Source organism: Aegilops tauschii, chromosome 4 (genome assembly GCF_002575655.3).
Source record: "Aegilops tauschii subsp. strangulata cultivar AL8/78 chromosome 4, Aet v6.0, whole genome shotgun sequence".
Taxonomy (NCBI): domain Eukaryota; kingdom Viridiplantae; phylum Streptophyta; class Magnoliopsida; order Poales; family Poaceae; genus Aegilops; species Aegilops tauschii.
The window spans coordinates 106,957,386-106,974,877 of NC_053038.3; the positions used below are offsets into that span (position 1 = coordinate 106,957,386).

At 47.0% G+C, this 17,492-nt stretch overlaps 1 protein-coding gene across 2 annotated transcripts; it reads left to right on the plus strand.

The window, feature by feature from the left end:
• Positions 1-12,760: 12,760 nt before the first annotated feature.
• LOC109759976 (obtusifoliol 14-alpha demethylase) lies at positions 12,761-17,311 on the plus strand. Of its 2 annotated transcripts, XM_020318809.4 has the most exons (3): positions 12,761-12,949; positions 13,060-13,539; positions 16,000-17,311. In XM_020318809.4, exons 2-3 carry the CDS (start codon positions 13,069-13,071, stop codon positions 16,999-17,001), a joined length of 1,473 nt encoding a protein of 490 aa, XP_020174398.1. In that variant the 5' UTR covers positions 12,761-12,949; positions 13,060-13,068; the 3' UTR covers positions 17,002-17,311. The 2 variants fall into 2 exon arrangements, with proteins under 2 accessions (XP_020174398.1, XP_020174397.1); XM_020318808.4 differs by having other exon boundaries at positions 12,818-13,539.
• Positions 17,312-17,492: the final 181 nt, after the last annotated feature.

Below are 17,492 nucleotides of genomic sequence, written 5' to 3' on the forward strand. Positions count from 1 at the left end.
CTTTGATCATCTCATCAAAGCGTACATTCCAACTCCGAGATGCTTACTCCAGTCCTTAGAAGGATCGCTGGAGCTAGCATCCTTAGGATCGACAAAACCTTTCTGATTGTATCACATACAACCTTGTTTTGACATCCATCTGCCAGATTTCATAAATGCAGCTAATGCTAACATGATTCCGGCGGACTTAAGCATCGCTACGGATGAGAAAATCTCATCGTAGTCAACTCCTTGAACTTGTGAAAATACTCTTTTCCACAAGTCGAGCCTCATAGACGGTAACATTACCGTCCATGTCCGTCTTCTTCTTAAAGATCCATTTATCTCGGATTTCATGGCTTCTAACCATTTGTCGGAATATGGGCCCACCATCGCTTCTCCATAGCTCGTAGTTCAGTATTGTCCAACAACATGATATCTCAGACAGGATCACGTACCACTCTAAAGTAGCACGCATCCTCGTCGTCCTACGAGGTTTGGTAGTGACTTGATCCGAAGTTCCATGATCACTATCATAAGCTTCCACTCCAATTGGTGTAGGTGCCACAAGAACAACTTCCTGTGCCCTGCTACACACTAGTTGAAGTGACGGTTCAATAACCTTATCAAGTCCCCACCATCCTCCCACTCAATTCTTTCGAGAGAAACTTTTCCTCGAGAAAGGACCCGTTCCTAGAAGCAATTACTTTTGCTTCCAGATCTGAAATAGGAGGTATACCCAACTGTTTTGGGTATTCTATGAAGACGCATTTATCCGCTTTGGGTTCGAGCTTATCAGCCTGAAACTTTTTCACATAAGCATCGCAGCCCCAAACTTTTAAGAAACGACAACTTAGGTTTCTCTAAACGGTGTCGTCTCAACGGAATTGCGTGGTGCCCCTTTTAAAGTGAATGCGGTTGTCTCTAATGCCTAACCCATAAACGATAGTGGTAATTCGATAAGAAACATCATGGTATGCACCATATCCAATAGGGTGCAGCTATGATGTCCGGACACACCATCACACTATGGTGTTCCAGGCGGTATTAATTGTGAAACACTTTCCACAATGTCTCAATTGTGTGCCAAACTCGTAACTCAGATACTCATCTCTATGATCATATCACAGACATTTTATCCTCTTGTTCACGACGATCTTCAACTTCACTCTGAAATTACTTGAACCTTTCAATAATTCAGACTTGTGTTTCATCAAGTAAATACACTCAGCATCTACTCAAATCATCTGTGAAGTAAGAACATAACGATATCCACTGCATGCCTCAGCACTCATTGGACTGCATACATCAAAGTGTATTACTTCCAATAAGTTGCTCTCTTGTTCCATCTTACTGAAAACGAGGCCTTTCAGTCATCTTGCCCATGTGGTTTGATTTTTCATGTCTCAAGTGATTCAAAATCAAGTGAGTCCAAACGATCCATCTGCATGGAGTTTCTTCATGCATATATACCAATAGACATGGTTCGCATGTCTCAATCTTTTCAAAAACGAGTGAGTCCAAAGATCCATCTACATGGAGCTTCTTCATGCGTTCTATACCAATATGACTCAAATGGCAGTGCCACAAGTATGTGGTACTATCATTACTATTTTATATCTTTTGGCACGAACATGTGTATCACTGCGATCGAGATTCATTTTAGGTGCAAGACCATTGAAGGTATTATTCAAATAAACAGAGTAACCATTATTCTCCTTAAATGAATAACCGTATTGCGATAAACATAATCCAATCATGCTCAACGCAAACACCAAATCTCGATAGTAGAGGGAGCATGCGATGCTTGATCACATCAACCTTGGAAACACTTCCAACATACATCGTCATCTCACCTTTAGCTAGTCTCCATTTATTTCGCAGCTTTTATTTCGAGTTACTAACACTTGGCAACCGAACCGGTATCTAATACCCTGGTGCTGCTAGGAGTACTAGTAAAGTACACATTCATACAATGTATATCCAATATACTTCTGTCGACCTTGCCTGCCTTCTCATCTACCAAGTATCTAGGGTAGTTCCGCTTTAGTGACCGTTCCCTCATTACAGAAGCACTTAGTCTCGGGTTTGGGTTCAACCTTGGGATTCTTCACTAGAGCAGCAAATGATTTGCTGTTTCATGAAGTATCCCTTTTGCCCTTGCCCTTCTAGAAACTAGTGGTTTTACTAACCATCAACAATTGATGCTCCTTCTTGATTTCTACTTTCGCGGTGTCAAACATCGCGAGTTGCTCAAGGATCATCATATCTATCCCTGATATGTTATAGTTCATCACGAAGCTCTACTAGCTTGGTGGCAGTGACTATGGAGAACCATCACTATCTCATCTGGGAGATTAACTCCCACTCGATTCAAGTGATTGTAGTACTCAGACAATCTGAGCACATGCTCAACGATTGAGCTTTTCTCCCTTAGTTTGCAGGCTTAAGAAACTTGTCAGAGGTCTCATACCTCTTGACGTGGGCACTAGTCTGAAATCCCAATTTCAGTCTTCGGAACATCTCATATGTTCTGCGACGTTTCAAAAACGTCTCTTGTGCCACAATTCTAAACCGTTAGCATTACGCACTGAACTATCACGTAGTCATCAAAACGTGTATGTCAGATGTTTCGCAACATCTACAGACGACGCTGAGGTTCAGCACACCGAGCGGTGCATTAAGGACATAAGACTTCTGTGCAGCAATGAGGACAATCCTCAGTTTACGGACCCAGTCCGCATAATTGCTACTACCAACTTTCAACTAAATTTTCTCTAGGAACATATCTTAAACAGTAGAACTAAAGCGTATGACATAATTTGCAAAGACCTTTTGACTATGTTCATGATAATGAAGTTCATCTGATTATTGAATGAACTCCCACTCAGATAGACATCCCTCTAGTCATCTAAGTGATACATGATCCGAGTCAAACTAGGCCGTGTCCGATCATCACGTGAGACGGACTAGTCATCATCGGTGAACATCTCCATGTTGATCGTATCTGCTATACGACTCATGTTCGACCTTTCGGTCTCTTGTGTTCCGAGGCCATGTCTGTACATGCTAGGCTCGTCAAGTCAACCTAAGTGTTTCGCATGTGTTCCGAGGCCATGTCTGTACATGCTAGGCTCGTCAACACCCGTTGTATTCGAACGTTAGAATCTATCACACCCGATCATCACGTGGTGCTTCGAAACAACGAACCTTCGCAACGGTGCACAGTTAGGGGGAACACGTCTCTTGAAATTATTATAAGGGATCATCTTACTTACTACCGTCGTTCTAAGCAAATAAGATGCATAACATGATAAACATCACATGCAATCAAATAGTGACATGATATGGCCAATATCATTTTGCTCCTTTGATCTCCATCTTCGGGGCACCATGATCATCTTTGTCACCAGCATGACACCATGATCTCCATCATCATGATCTCCATCATTGTGTCTTCATGAAGTTGTCACGCCAACGATTACTTCTACTTGTATGGCTAACGCGCTTAGCAATAAAGTAAAGTAATTTACATGGCGTTATTCAATGACACGCAGGTCATACAAAAAATAAAGACAACTCCTATGGCTCCTGCCGGTTGTCATACTCATCGACATGCAAGTCGTGATTCCTATTACAAGAATATGATCAATCTCATACATCACATATATCATTCATCACATCTTCTGGCCATATCACATCACATAGCACATGTTGCAAAAACAAGTTAGACGTCCTCTAATTGTTGTTGCAAGTTTTTACGTGGCTTGTATAGGTTTCTAGCAAGAACGTTTCTTACCTACGTAAAACCACAACGTGATATGCCAATTTCTATTTACCCTTCATAAGGACCCTTTTCATCGAATCCGTTCCGACTAAAGTGGGAGAGACAGACACCCGCTAGCCACCTTATGCAACTAGTGCATGTCAGTCGGTGGAACCTGTCTCACGTAAGCGTACGTGTAAGGTCGGTCCGGGCCGCTTCATCCCACAATGCCGCCGAAACAAGATAAGACTAGTAGCGGCAAGAAGAATTGGCAACATCTACGCCCACAACTGCTTTGTGTTCTACTCGTGCATAGAAACTACGCATAGACCTAGCTCATGATGCCACTGTTGGGGAACGTAGCAGAAATTCAAAATTTTCTACGCATCACCAAGATCAATCTATGGAGTAATCTAGCAACGAGGGGAAGGGGAGTGCATCTACATACCATTGTAGATCGCGATGCGGAAGCGTTGCAAGAATGCGGATGAGGGAGTCGTACTCGTAGCGATTCAGATCGCGGTTGATTCCGATCTGAGCACCGAAGAACGGTGCCTCCGCGTTCAACACACGTGCAACCCGGTGACGTCTCCCACGCCTTGATCCAGCAAGGAGAGAGGGAGAGGTTGGGGAAGACTCCGTCCAGCAGCAGCACAACGGCATGGTGGTGATGGAGGAGCGTGGCAATCCCGCAGGGCTTCGCCAAGCACCGCGGGAGAGGAGGAGGAGGGAGAGGGGTATGGCTGCGCCGAAAGAGAGACGTTCTCGCGTGTCTGGTAGCCCCAAATACCTCCAGTATATATAGGGGAAGGAGAGGGGCTGCGCCCCCATCTAGGGTTCCCTCCCCAGGGGTGGCGGCAGCCCCCAAACCCATCTAGGGTGCGGCCAAGGGGAGGAGAGGGGGGGCGCCACTAGGGTGGGCCTTAAGGCCCATCTGGACCTAGGGTTTGCCCCCTCCCACTCTCCCTGCGCCTTGGGCCTTGGTGGGGGGCGCACCAGCCCACTTGGGGCTGGTCCCCTCCCACACTTGGCCCATGCAGCCTTCTGGGGCTGGTGGCCCCACTTGGTGGACCCCCGGGACCCTCCCGGTGGTCCCGGTACATTACCGATAACACCCGAAACTTTTCCGGTGACCAAAACAGGACTTCCCATATATAAATCTTTACCTCCGGACCATTCCGGAACTCCTCGTGACGTCCGGGATCTCATCCGGGACTCCAAACAACATTCGGTAACCACGTACATACCTTCCCTATAACCCTAGCGTCATCGAACCTTAAGCGTGTAGACCCTACGGGTTCGGGAACCATGCAGACATGACCGAGACGTTCTCTGGTCAATAACCAACAGCGGGATCTGGATACCCATGTTGGCTCCCACATGTTCCACGATGATCTCATCGGATGAACCACGATGTCGGGGATTCAATCAATCCCGTATTCAATTCCCTTTGTCTATCGGTATGTTACTTGCCCGAGATTCGATCGCCGGTATCCCGATACCTTGTTCAATCTCGTTACCGGCAAGTCTCTTTACTCGTTCCGTAACTCACATCATCCCGTGATCAACTCCTTGGTCACATTGTGCACATTATGATGATGTCCTACCGAGTGGGCCTAGAGATACCTCTCCGTTTACACGGAGTGACAAATCCCAGTCTCAATTCGTGCCAACCCAACAGACACTTTCGGAGATACCTGTAGTGCACCTTTATAGCCACCCAGTTACGTTGTGACGTTTGGTACACCCAAAGCATTCCTACGGTATCCGGGAGTTGCACAATCTCATGGTCTAAGGAAATGATACTTGACATTAGAAAAGCTCTGAGCAAACGAACTACACGATCTTGTGCTAGGCTTAGGATTGGGTCTTGTCCATCACATCATTCTCCTAATGAAGTGATCCCGTTATCAACGACATCCAATGTCCATGGTCAGGAAACCGTAACAATCTATTGATCAACGAGCTAGTCAACTAGAGGCTTACTAGGGACATGGTGTTGTCTATGTATCCACACATGTATCTGAGTTTCCTATCAATACAGTTCTAGCATGGATAATAAACGATTATCACGAACAAGGAAATATAATAATAACCAATTTATTATTGCCTCTAGGGCATATTTCCAACAGATTTATCTCTACTAAGTTCACACTCTTTAAGGAGTGCTAATTGTCATTGAAGGGATGTTGAAGTCAAAGCTCCACAACCACCAAGTGGCTCACTGTATTCTCCGTACGATTCACCCCCAACGAATGAGGCTCAAATCACTCATTGTTGGTCTTGAAGACGACCACCACACCTTTATAAACTTATCGAAGCACACCACACACAAGGAAGCTTACGAGCCTTGACTCCTAACTGACCAGGAACCCAAACTCCAAGAGTAATAGGTGTTGATGAAGAAAATGAATAGGGAATACAAATTGGTTTGGTCAAAGTGTAGAGCAAGTCTTGCTCTCTCAAATCCCAAAGTATCAACAAATTTCGGTGAAGGGATCGAGAGTATTAAGCAAATCAAGGTGTAGCAATGGTGGAAGGCTCACAAGACATTAGGCTTGGGGTTGGAGGTAGGATAAGGGTTTTTATACCCCTCCTCAAGATGTAGCCGTTGGCTGCCTGAGGACCCCGTGTGCATGAGGTATCCAGTGGCAAAACCACTCTACCACATGTGCGCGTGGTGTTGAGAGAGGTCCAGCCCCAACCTGTGTACACGGGGAGGAGGCCCATGTGCATGGGGTGTCCAAAGAGTTAACACTGTCCCCGTGTGCACGAGCCTTGTACCCCATGTGCACAGGGTATGTAGTCAATGGGCACATACCAAGGGAGAGTATGGCATATTTATGGTGGATGAACTTGGGAGGGTTGGTGTATATGTTTGCATGTTTCCACCCTTTTCATCAGAGCATCTCGACCCTTTTAATAACGCGGTGATCATATGCCTCAAATAAACCAAAACAAAACTTCGAGTTATCGAAGAACCACACATTTTTCCTGTTTTGAAGCGACCAATGACCCAGGATAAACCTAGTGATCATCATTAGTCCCACCGGCCATATTGTCATCGCACCAAAAGATCATTTAGGGACAAACGCATTTTCACAGGTCCTTCGTTGGCGTCAGGTTGAACGTCATCGGGGTAGGGGAAGGCAGAAGAGACTTATTTCAACTAGAAGATAACTCATTCATTGTTACAAAAATCTCTAGAAGCAAAAATTCATATTGAGGAGTATGTCGAAAACTCAATCCCCGCGTCACCCTCCCCCTAGAGCGACTCGGGTGGAGCCCAGAAACCTAGCCGCCGCCGCCGCGAACTCCCTCCTCCTCTCCCTCCGCCACCGCCGGAGGACGTCGCCGGGCTAAGCCCGGGGGCTGATGGCGGTGGCGGGGAATCTCCTCTCTCACGCGTCTCCGGGGTGGGGGCGGATCCCAAGGCGGGTGGTAGCGCTGCCGATCTGGGTTCTACGGCGCGACGGATAGCTGCGACAGGCGGCGGGAGGCCGGCCCGTCCTCGAACGACGACGGCTTGGCGCTGCGGGCAGCCCAGTCACGGGCGCAGCGGCTGGCCCTTCAGGCGGCGGCAGCCTGCTTGGCTACGGTGGCGTGCATGCTACATTCAGATCGGCGACGGCGGCATGGAGGGCCTGGTGGTCTCATCGGCGGCACCTCCGATCAGATCTATTCTGACCGGTGCAGTCGATGGTGGTGGTCATCACTTCCGTCAAAGGTGGTCGGCCTGAGACTGGGTGTTCGGATCCCGGGTTCCGTCATCTAGTACTGCCTACAAGTTGGGGAGACGTAGTTGCCGGTGAAAACCGAGCCGACGACGGGTGATGGCGGTGTTCCGCGTCGTTACCTTGATGAAGGCATCGTCATGTGACTACTGTCGACCCACTCGTACTGCTCAGAGGAAAACCCTAGGATCTGGTCTTCCAGATCGAACGATGGTGGCATTGCGGCGTCGTTTCTCTCTTGTGAGCATCGTTTGTGGAGCAGCGCTGGAAGATAGAGGCAGGAGGTGGAGCGGCTTCGTCTTGCACGGAGCTTCGGTGAAAATGTCAAGTCATGCGTGGCCGACAGGTGCTACGCTTTGTCATGCCTGTTCGGCAGGTGCTATGCACGACAGATCTTCCAAAGACTTCAAGCTGTGTCGGCTGGTGGTACTTGGCGGCATGGTGCTGAGGTGTACCGGCGGCGACCGCGACGTGCTCAGGAGTTCGCACGCAGGGAGGTGGTGTCGTTTGGCGCCGTGGTGGCGTCGACGATAGCTAGACCGGGCAAGGTTGATGCGTCAGTACAACTCTGAAGATGGAGTGGTGGCAGTTGGCGGCGGCGGTCTCTGAGAGTGCGCCGGACCAGTTGTGCCTATACCCGGCAAGTGGCTTGATTGGGGCCTCAGGTCTTAGATGATAGGTTTGGTTGCGAGGTCTGTTGGGTATTAGGCCCTGACTATCAGCATCCCTGCATCAACTGGATAGGAGTAGCGACAGTTGTTGCCTAGACGGTGGCTTCAGACTTACTGTTGTATTTCTTTGTAAGGTCTTTGTGAATAATTAATAAAGTGGCTGCATGCATCGTCTAGATGCACATGCCGGGGGTCCTCCTCGTTTTCTTAAAAAATGTCGAGAACTCTATCCAGAGGAAAGAAAACAATGCTTTTAGTTATCACCCTTGTCAAATAAAAACAATATAAACCTTTAGTGATATCTATTCAAGATAAAATGGACTTGAACATTTCCGTGATCCTACATTTGGTCAGAAGATAACTAAAGATATCGATACAATATTAAAGAAAAAGCCAACATTAAGCATGTCATTTGCCAACAACTCTCTTATATTATGGGACGGAGGGAGTACTATTCAAATATTGATTGAAATCACTCAAAAAATGTAACTATGGAAAAGAATAAGCAATTCATCGAGGTTAATGGTAGCACCGTAGACTGCTAAAACATGGCATATTTTATGCCCGCGATAGAAGTTTCTTTACCCGAACATGCAATTTACCGACGAATAATGGTAACACGACATATTGCCAAAGCATGACATATTTGACACCCACAATAAACGTTTCTTTACGAACATGCAATTTACTAAAGAATAATGGTAACACCACATATTGCCAAAGTATGGCATATTTTATGCCCACGACGGAAGTTTCTTTACCCCCACAACTTATGATGACCTCAAAGCATGGGTTTTTTTAAATCATATCCCACTCTTTATTTACGATTCAACCAGTGTTACATCACTTAATAAGAGAGGGATGAGCTCGCTAGGAGACTCAACAAAAAACTATTACAAGACAGACCCTTAACCAAATTTGCTAATACATGAGGAACATAATTAACCTCTCTAGGGCAGTGCACAAATTAGGTATAAGGGAAGCTGCACGCTATATGATAGCAATCATCCAAGATTGCAGCCACTGGACCTGTAGATCGTCCTCCTTCATTCATCGTACTGATAAACTCAAGATTATCTGAATTGACAATAACCTTGTTGCAACCAATTGTTTGTGCTAGGCAAAGACCATATCTCAACACAGTAGCCTTTACTAGATAGCACATCATAATAGAAGTTAATTTTCCACTTCCCTACATTTATGAATTTGCCCCTACCATCTCGAATTATTGTACCAGTTATCCCCTTAAGAAGGTCCGGATCACATAAAGCGTCCACATTGAGCTTCACATGTCGATTAGGAGGTAGCATCCATCCTCCTGATTTCCTCTTGGCTTTTGGTTGCGCTGAGAAAGTGTAGTTTGATGCCAAGACTCGGACCGAAGCTGCAATTTGTTGGGCATTTTGAATTTTCTCATCATGGCGGAGCTTCCTTCTCTCCCACTATGGATACCAACAAGTGATAGCTATTATTTCATGCACTTTCCTTTGCCCTAACACAAATGTCTCCTATTTTTGAAACTCCAAGAGATATCCCAGCACACATTCTCCCGCTCTATCAATTAGACATGCATTACTAATAATGTTATCCAGTCCAAGTTCCTTCCAAACTTGCATCACTGTTGGACACTGAACAATGCGTGTAAAGTAGTATCAGCCCCTGTTCTGCAAGCATGGCATTGTGGTGATACCTTAAAATGCGTGTTTGAAAGATTAACGCCACAAGGTAAAGTTCCATGAAGAGTTTTCCAGACAAATATTTTTACCTTTGCCGAACAGTCCAAGCTCCAAATTCTTTGCCACACACTTCCGACCTGCATTGTTCCTTGTCCATTTGGTCGACGTAGGTTGCCCCCAAATTTGTGACCCCAGTCAACATAATATGCTGATTTCATGGAAAACCTATTTTTTTGTCATACCCCATGCAACAAAGTCCTCCATATCATAATTGAGAAGTAGAATTGCTGAGATTCGGTGAACTTCCACCTGCCAGAAGGTTTTCCTCACTAGTTCCTCATCCCACTGGTTAGTACTAGGATCAATCTTGTCCTTTGCTTTTGATATGATATGGTTGCCATGTACAATAACAACTTTTATGTTACATGAACCAGGAATCCATGGGTCATCCCATATATTGATTTCTGCCCATCACCCGCTCTCCAGATGCACCCATGTTTCAGAGTGTTCACCCCTGCCATAATACTTTGCCTAGTGAAGGAAGCTCCCTTTCCTAATTTATCATTGAGCAAATCTCCACCAGGAAAATACTTTGCCTTCAGAACAGCATCACACAAAGAATCTGGATTATCTATTAACCTCCATGCTTATTTTGCTAGAAGAGCCAAATTAAAATAGTGGATGTCTCTAAACCCCATACCTCCTTTGCACTTCGGCCACACAATTTTCACCATGCCATCCAATGCATTCTATTTTGGTTGTCAGCGTCCCCCCACCAATAGTGCGACATCGACCTCACGTCCACCAGCACAGGCGGTAGACATGTCGCGGACTCCTCTGGGGATGAGTAGGGCGTGTGAGGTGGCAGGGCCTTATGTCCCAAGTGGGCCGGTCCGTCTCCCATGTCCTACTCTTCCTCGCTGGAGACCGGACCTTCACTTCACGGGTCTTAAACCCCGTCTGCGCTCATGGAGACGGTGAGGACGTGGTCGCCGATGTGGAATACAAAGGAAGTGGATGACAGGCGTCGCCGTAGGATAGGTTTAGGTTCGACCGCTCTCTTTTTTAATGAAAAATGTCCTAATCGCAATGAATGTGTTTCGGTTTATATGGAAATTTGCCGGGTTTGCATGAATTATGTCTGGTTTGTTTAAACCTTGTTTGAAATGTATGCGGGTAGCATTGGATGGCTGGCTCCCACATCCATGTCCATGGACTGGTACCCCCTATCCGCGGACAGATGCGGGAGAAAATTTGGAGATCAGCGTTGAAGATGCCCTTAGTGGGTTGTAACTACTCCCTTCGTCCGAAATTAGATGACGCTCAAACGGATGTATTTAGGTGCATTTTAGTGCTTGATACATCCATTTGCGCGTCAACTAATTCCGAACGAAGGAAGTATTTAAGAGGAAGTGTCCTCGTCGCCATAATCTCGCCGACCCCACCACAAAATCAAAACTAATAGCATCTAGAGCAGGACTCCCCAAATTAATCGGGCGGACGTAAGGCCACCGACCGAACATGAGAGAGAAATATTTTTGTTGACCTAACTGGACCCCTCAAAGCTCCTTAAATGCCCGGGTTGTCTGGCCTTCTCATATTGGCCTCGTATATAAGATGAGTATGAAGAGTGTCCTGTCAGTGGTCCTGCATCCTCCTCGTATGATTCGGCCCACCATGGAGCATCCTTTTTCCTTTCTTTATTATTTCTTTTCGTTCTCTCTTTCTTCACCAATCATATGCATGTGAGCGAACCTATAAGGAAAAAAGTGAAAAACATGAGTGCATGGACGAACAAATAGGAAGTCAAAACGAACACACCCGGATACTAACCTGACGGTCCACGGACGTTTGAGGGGCCGCCTAGTCCGACGGCCGTAGATGCCTCAAAAGAAATAAGAACCTAGTAGTAAAACTGAAAATGAAAGGAGTGAGGGGCTGTTTGGATTGTGACTATATGGGGCTGTTTGGTTCTAGGCCTAGGAATGCCACATTTTGCCACACATTTCTTGCCACACTTGCCTAAGGTTAGTTCTTCAAAATAAAAGCCACAAGTTGGCAAGCCTAAGAGAATCTTGCCACACTTTTTGAGTGTATGCCATGTGAGGCCCTAGTGTGGCTAAAAGTATATTGCCTAAGGTAAGGATTGAAGCAAACACCCTCCTAAGTTGATCAAAGTTGCCTAACCTTAGGTGTGGCAACATGTGGCAACCATAGTCACAAACCAAACAGCCCCTATATTTGCCATATATTGCCACATGATTTTTGCCACACTTGCCACACTTGCCTTACTTGAGTTGCTCAAATTGTTAGCCACACTTTGGCTTGCCTAAGGGAATCTTGCCACACTTTTTGTGTCTATGACATGTGGGGTTCACTGTTTATAAAAATATTCTTGTCTTAGGTGTGGCTAGAACCAAACACCTACCTAACTTGGTCAAACTTACCTAAGATGAGGTGTGGTAAAGTGTGGCACTTTTTGTGTCTATGACATGTGGGGTTCACTGCTTATAAAAATATTCTTGTCTTAGGTGTGGCTAGAACCAAACATCTAACTAATTTGATCAAACTTACCTAAGATGAGGTGTGGTAAAGTGTGGTAAGGCGTGGCTGGGAACCAAACAGCCCCTTCCCTGGCTACCTATGGGGTGGGTCTCCACCCTTCTGGCTGCCGACGAGGCTGCCGGACAAGAGAGAGGAGGGAAACCTTGGGTGACGGCTAGTGCTACTGCTAGGAAAAGGCGACAGTGGACACAAGTAGTAGAAGCGTCCGGTTCCCCCCAACACATCAGTTGGTCCACCTGGCCCCCCTGGGTGACTAGAAACAGCGGAGCAAAGCTAGCAGACACGCACAAGAGACAGCCATGTGGGGCCCGGGATGCAGACTGTGCGTGCATCCTTCATCCTCCTCCACCACCACTCCTCCCCTCCTGTTTCCGCTCCGCTCCGCCCCCGGTAAACCCCATCCCGTCCCGATCCCCTCCCCTCCCCTCCCCGGAGGAATCTTTGCTCCCTCCCACTTATATAAACCCCTCTCCGCCACTCCACTCTCCCAGATCTACATCCTCCCTCCACCCCGTCTCGCCGGCCGCCCGGCCGCCCCCCAATCGTGCGTCGGACGAGGTGCGTACCCAGCGCGTCTTGTCTTCGATACAACCGAAGCTCCTCCCACCCTCTTACTATCCATTTCTGTGATCTAACCCACGTGAACATCGCCGGTTGCTCCGGACCAGGCCACGGCGATGGATCTCCTCTCGGACGCCCAGCCCCAGTGGCTCCTCGCCGGCGCCGCGCTGCTGCTCGCCACCGTCGCCTTCCTCAGGGTCCTCCTCGGCTCCGGCGGCCGCGGCAAGCGGGCGCCGCCGACGATCCCGGGGGCGCCCGTCGTGGGCGGGCTCCTGCGCTTCCTGCGGGGCCCCATCCCGCTCATCCGGGCCGAGTACGCCCGCCTCGGCCCCGTCTTCACCGTCCCCATCCTCACCCGCCGGATCACCTTCCTCATCGGCCCCGACGTCTCGGCGCACTTCTTCAAGAGCAACGAGTCCGACATGAGCCAGCAGGAGGTCTACCGCTTCAACGTCCCCACCTTCGGCCCCGGGGTCGTCTTCGACGTCGACTACCAGGTCAGGCAGGAGCAGTTCAGGTTCTTCACCGAGGCGCTCAGGGCCAACAAGCTCCGCAGCTACGTCGACCAGATGGTTGCCGAGGCCGAGGTGAGCTTTATTCTCTTCCTTCCTTCCCCTGTTTTGGAATTCTCAGTGATGCTGTTGTGGTTCAGTGGCGGAGCTAGCATTTGACACCAGGGTGGTCCGTCTTTTTTTTTTTCAAATCAAATATGGCATGTGAGCATTGGAACTAAGGTCATCTCCGAGTGGACGGATACGTGACCGCGTTGGATGGCAAAACACGTTTGAACGGCGCGGTCTGGACGGATATGGGTGGTTTGAGGATCCGCTTTGGAGATGCTCTAATTGAAAATACCACATAGAAATAGATCAATATGATCGTGCAAAACACATTAAAATTCTCATTCAAGTCTCATTTTTCATAAAAGTAGCCTACATAGTACATCATAGTTCTTCATAGTCGGATAGCCTTTTTAAGTTAAAAAGACTGTCCGGTTCTATTAACTTAGAAAGACTATCACTCATCCAAGGCCTACATAGTCTTCTACCTAGAGAAGTTAAAAAGACTATGTTCATGTCAAAAAAGGAAGAAGACTATGTTACCTCAAAAAATATCCAGCTCAATGTATGCGACTAGGCAATCATCCAAAAGACTATCAATCATCTTCAATTCTTCATAGCATGTCTGTGAAAAAGTTTTGAAATATATCCAGTCCTCTTTATTCTTCAATAAATTCAGCAATAAAAATTACTTCACATCAATCATATTGATACAATTGAACAGAATGCTAAAATTCTAAATTATGTGTGTGCTTGTTCATGCTCATGTACTATAGGAGTACTGGACAGTGCACGACACAACAAATAGCGAACCCTAAATGGTTAAATAAAAAATTGGGTAATTGTACCTCAAATCAGGCCGATCCGAGTGCCGGAGTGTGGAATAGGCGGCTGCCACCGGCTTGCAGGGGAGCCAAGCGTCCGGGGCAGTGCAGGGTCGCGGCCGGGGGTGGTGGCGCTGCTGGTGCCGAGCGCTGGGCAGGCTGCGGGCGCGACGAAGAGGCAGGAGCGGAGGAGCCTCTTGGGAGGCTGGTTGGCCGGCGACCAGCCAGGGTAGCGAGGTAGGCGGAGGTGGTTACGGGGCGGCTGGGCGTCGGGGTCTCCAGTGCATGGCTGCGTGTGCGTGGTGCGTATATTTTTTTAGGGGAATTGGGGACGCTGGTTCAGAGTGTTACTGAGCTATACTGGCCCATCTCAATATCCATAGATATATAGGCCTGTACAAAATTCCCGGCCCACCCTGGACAGCCTGTAGCTCCGCCCCTGTTGTGGTTGCTGGTAATTCTCAAGTGAGATGCTTCTTCTTGGGTTTGAACGAGTGTATCATAGTCAGAGGGGAACACCGGACCTCTTATGGCACCTTGCATCCTATTCCTTACTATGGAATGCCCTAGCAAAGGAAGATGTAGGATGTTTGATGTGCCTAATTTGCCGATGCTTATGTTAATCGAAGATAAAATATCAGTGGGGATTTAGATGATTCCAGTGGTCCGCTCGATTGCTAGTATTCGCTTGAATGCAAATATGCATTTCGCGTATGTATAATTAGAACTTAGAATAATGTCTTGCATGCATAGGTTTGATATATCTGGATTTCTGGATCAAAGGGAATATTTGGTACGTAATTCACTTGTAGCGAACCGTGGTGAGTAAGAGAAGTTAATGCTTTCGGCAGGTTCTCTAATGCAATATTTGCACTGGATTATCATAACTTAAGCTTGTTATTTCAGTACCTAGTTGCTTGTTTTGCAAGCATTTTTGTGTCTGAAAGGTGATAACTTGATGCTATTTACTAGTATGATACTAGAATCATGCAGTGGAAATCATTTATTTATTTCTGTAAGTACTAGCATTTATCGTCGCAGTTTATCAACGTGGCATGCTATGTTTGGTCCAATTTTGGCATCCTGCACAACAAACAATCGTGTAGCTTGTCCCGCAAAGTTGTATGTAAGTGTGCACTTTTGGTCAGAACCTTTTATAAAGCTTCACTCAGACCTGCATTTAAGGACTCCCTATGAACTCGGTGCTGAAACAGAACAAGGTTATGTAGATGTAAGCATTAACATGAACATCATGGTTAACTATTGTACTCCTATACACATAATGCGGCGGGACATCTGCAGAACCTCACCTCCCTTGCAACTAGTTTCATAATACTGATTGTCACCCTTATTTACAATGACAAGGTTTGCTACATTTTCTGTACAGCCTATGCTGCTATATGACCAGTATGATATTTTTTCTATAGAAATCATTGTCATGCTAATAGTAAACAAAGAGTTTGCACAAATAACATGGATCATCTTGTCAATCAGTTGCTCCACATTTGATTTAACATTTGCTATTCTTCCATGCTAGCATTTAATTTGTTTGTCAAGATAAGTCATATGTGCTATTCAATTATTTTTGTTGTTGTATAGGTTCGTTTGTTCTGGTCATTTTTTTGGGTGATTAATATCATTTGCAAATCCAACCCACCTGCAGGAGTACTTCTCAAAGTGGGGAGAAAGCGGCACTGTGGATCTGAAGTATGAACTGGAGCACCTCATCATACTGACTGCTAGCCGATGCTTGTTGGGAAGGGAAGTGCGAGAAAAATTGTTTGATGATGTTTCTGCTCTCTTCCATGATCTTGACAATGGGATGCAGCCAATCAGTGTCATCTTTCCCTACCTCCCAATCCCTGCACACCGTCGCCGTGACCAGGCACGGACACGTTTGGCGGAGATCTTTGCTACGATCATCAAGTCCCGCAAGGCCTCTGGACAGTCCGAGGAAGACATGCTGCAGTGCTTCATTGATTCCAAGTACAAGAATGGCCGCCAGACCACAGAAAGTGAGGTGACTGGGCTACTTATTGCAGCCCTGTTTGCTGGACAGCACACTAGCTCGATCACCTCAACCTGGACTGGGGCCTACCTGCTTAAGTTCCAGCAGTACTTTGCAGAGGCTGTTGAGGAGCAGAAGGAGGTCATGAAGAGGCATGGTGACAAGATCGATCACGACATATTGGCAGAGATGGATGTCCTCTACCGGTGCATCAAGGAGGCGCTCCGGCTCCACCCGCCGCTGATCATGCTGCTTCGCCAATCACACTCTGACTTCAGCGTGACCACGAGGGAAGGCAAAGAGTTTGATATCCCCAAGGGCCACATCGTCGCAACATCTCCTGCTTTCGCTAACAGGCTCCCCCATATCTTCAAGAACCCGGACTCGTATGACCCTGACCGGTTTGCAGCTGGGAGGGAGGAGGACAAGGTTGCGGGTGCCTTCTCGTACATCTCCTTTGGGGGTGGCAGGCACGGGTGCCTGGGTGAGCCCTTCGCATACCTGCAGATCAAGGCGATATGGACACACCTCCTGAGGAACTTTGAGTTTGAGCTGGTCTCACCGTTCCCAGAGAACGACTGGAATGCGATGGTCGTCGGCATCAAGGGCGAGGTGATGGTCAGCTACAAGCGGCGGAAGCTTGTCGTCGACAACTAGAGAGCGGGTGGTCCCATAGGGGGTGTTTGCTTCTGTATTTGTTCCATTTAAGTTTTTTCTATTCGCACGCCAACCTGTAGGGTATCTATCTTGCCATTGTTTTAGGGTACTTTGATTTGCTTCCAGTGATTATTTAGACGTGTAGCATCTGAGTGTTGTTTCTCTCTCCTTTCATCTTTGCTGCTGTCCATTCTCTTAGACGGGTTCAGACATAAAATGTGAACAGACAACCCTATGTAAGGAACACAACAACTGTGACTGAGTTCATTCAAAATGCAGTTCTTGCTGCAATGGTTTCTTGTGAAGAGAATTATCTTCTGTGGGTTTAGTAATCCAGGGGGGAAATGCATGCTGACAATCATCAGAAAAATCTTGAACATCGCTACGAAGTGAAACTCATAAGATCGTATACCGAATAGATGAAACGAATCTTTACTTTGCACCGTCTCAGCTTCTTATTCACTAGCTGTAGTTTTTAATCTTCATTTGCA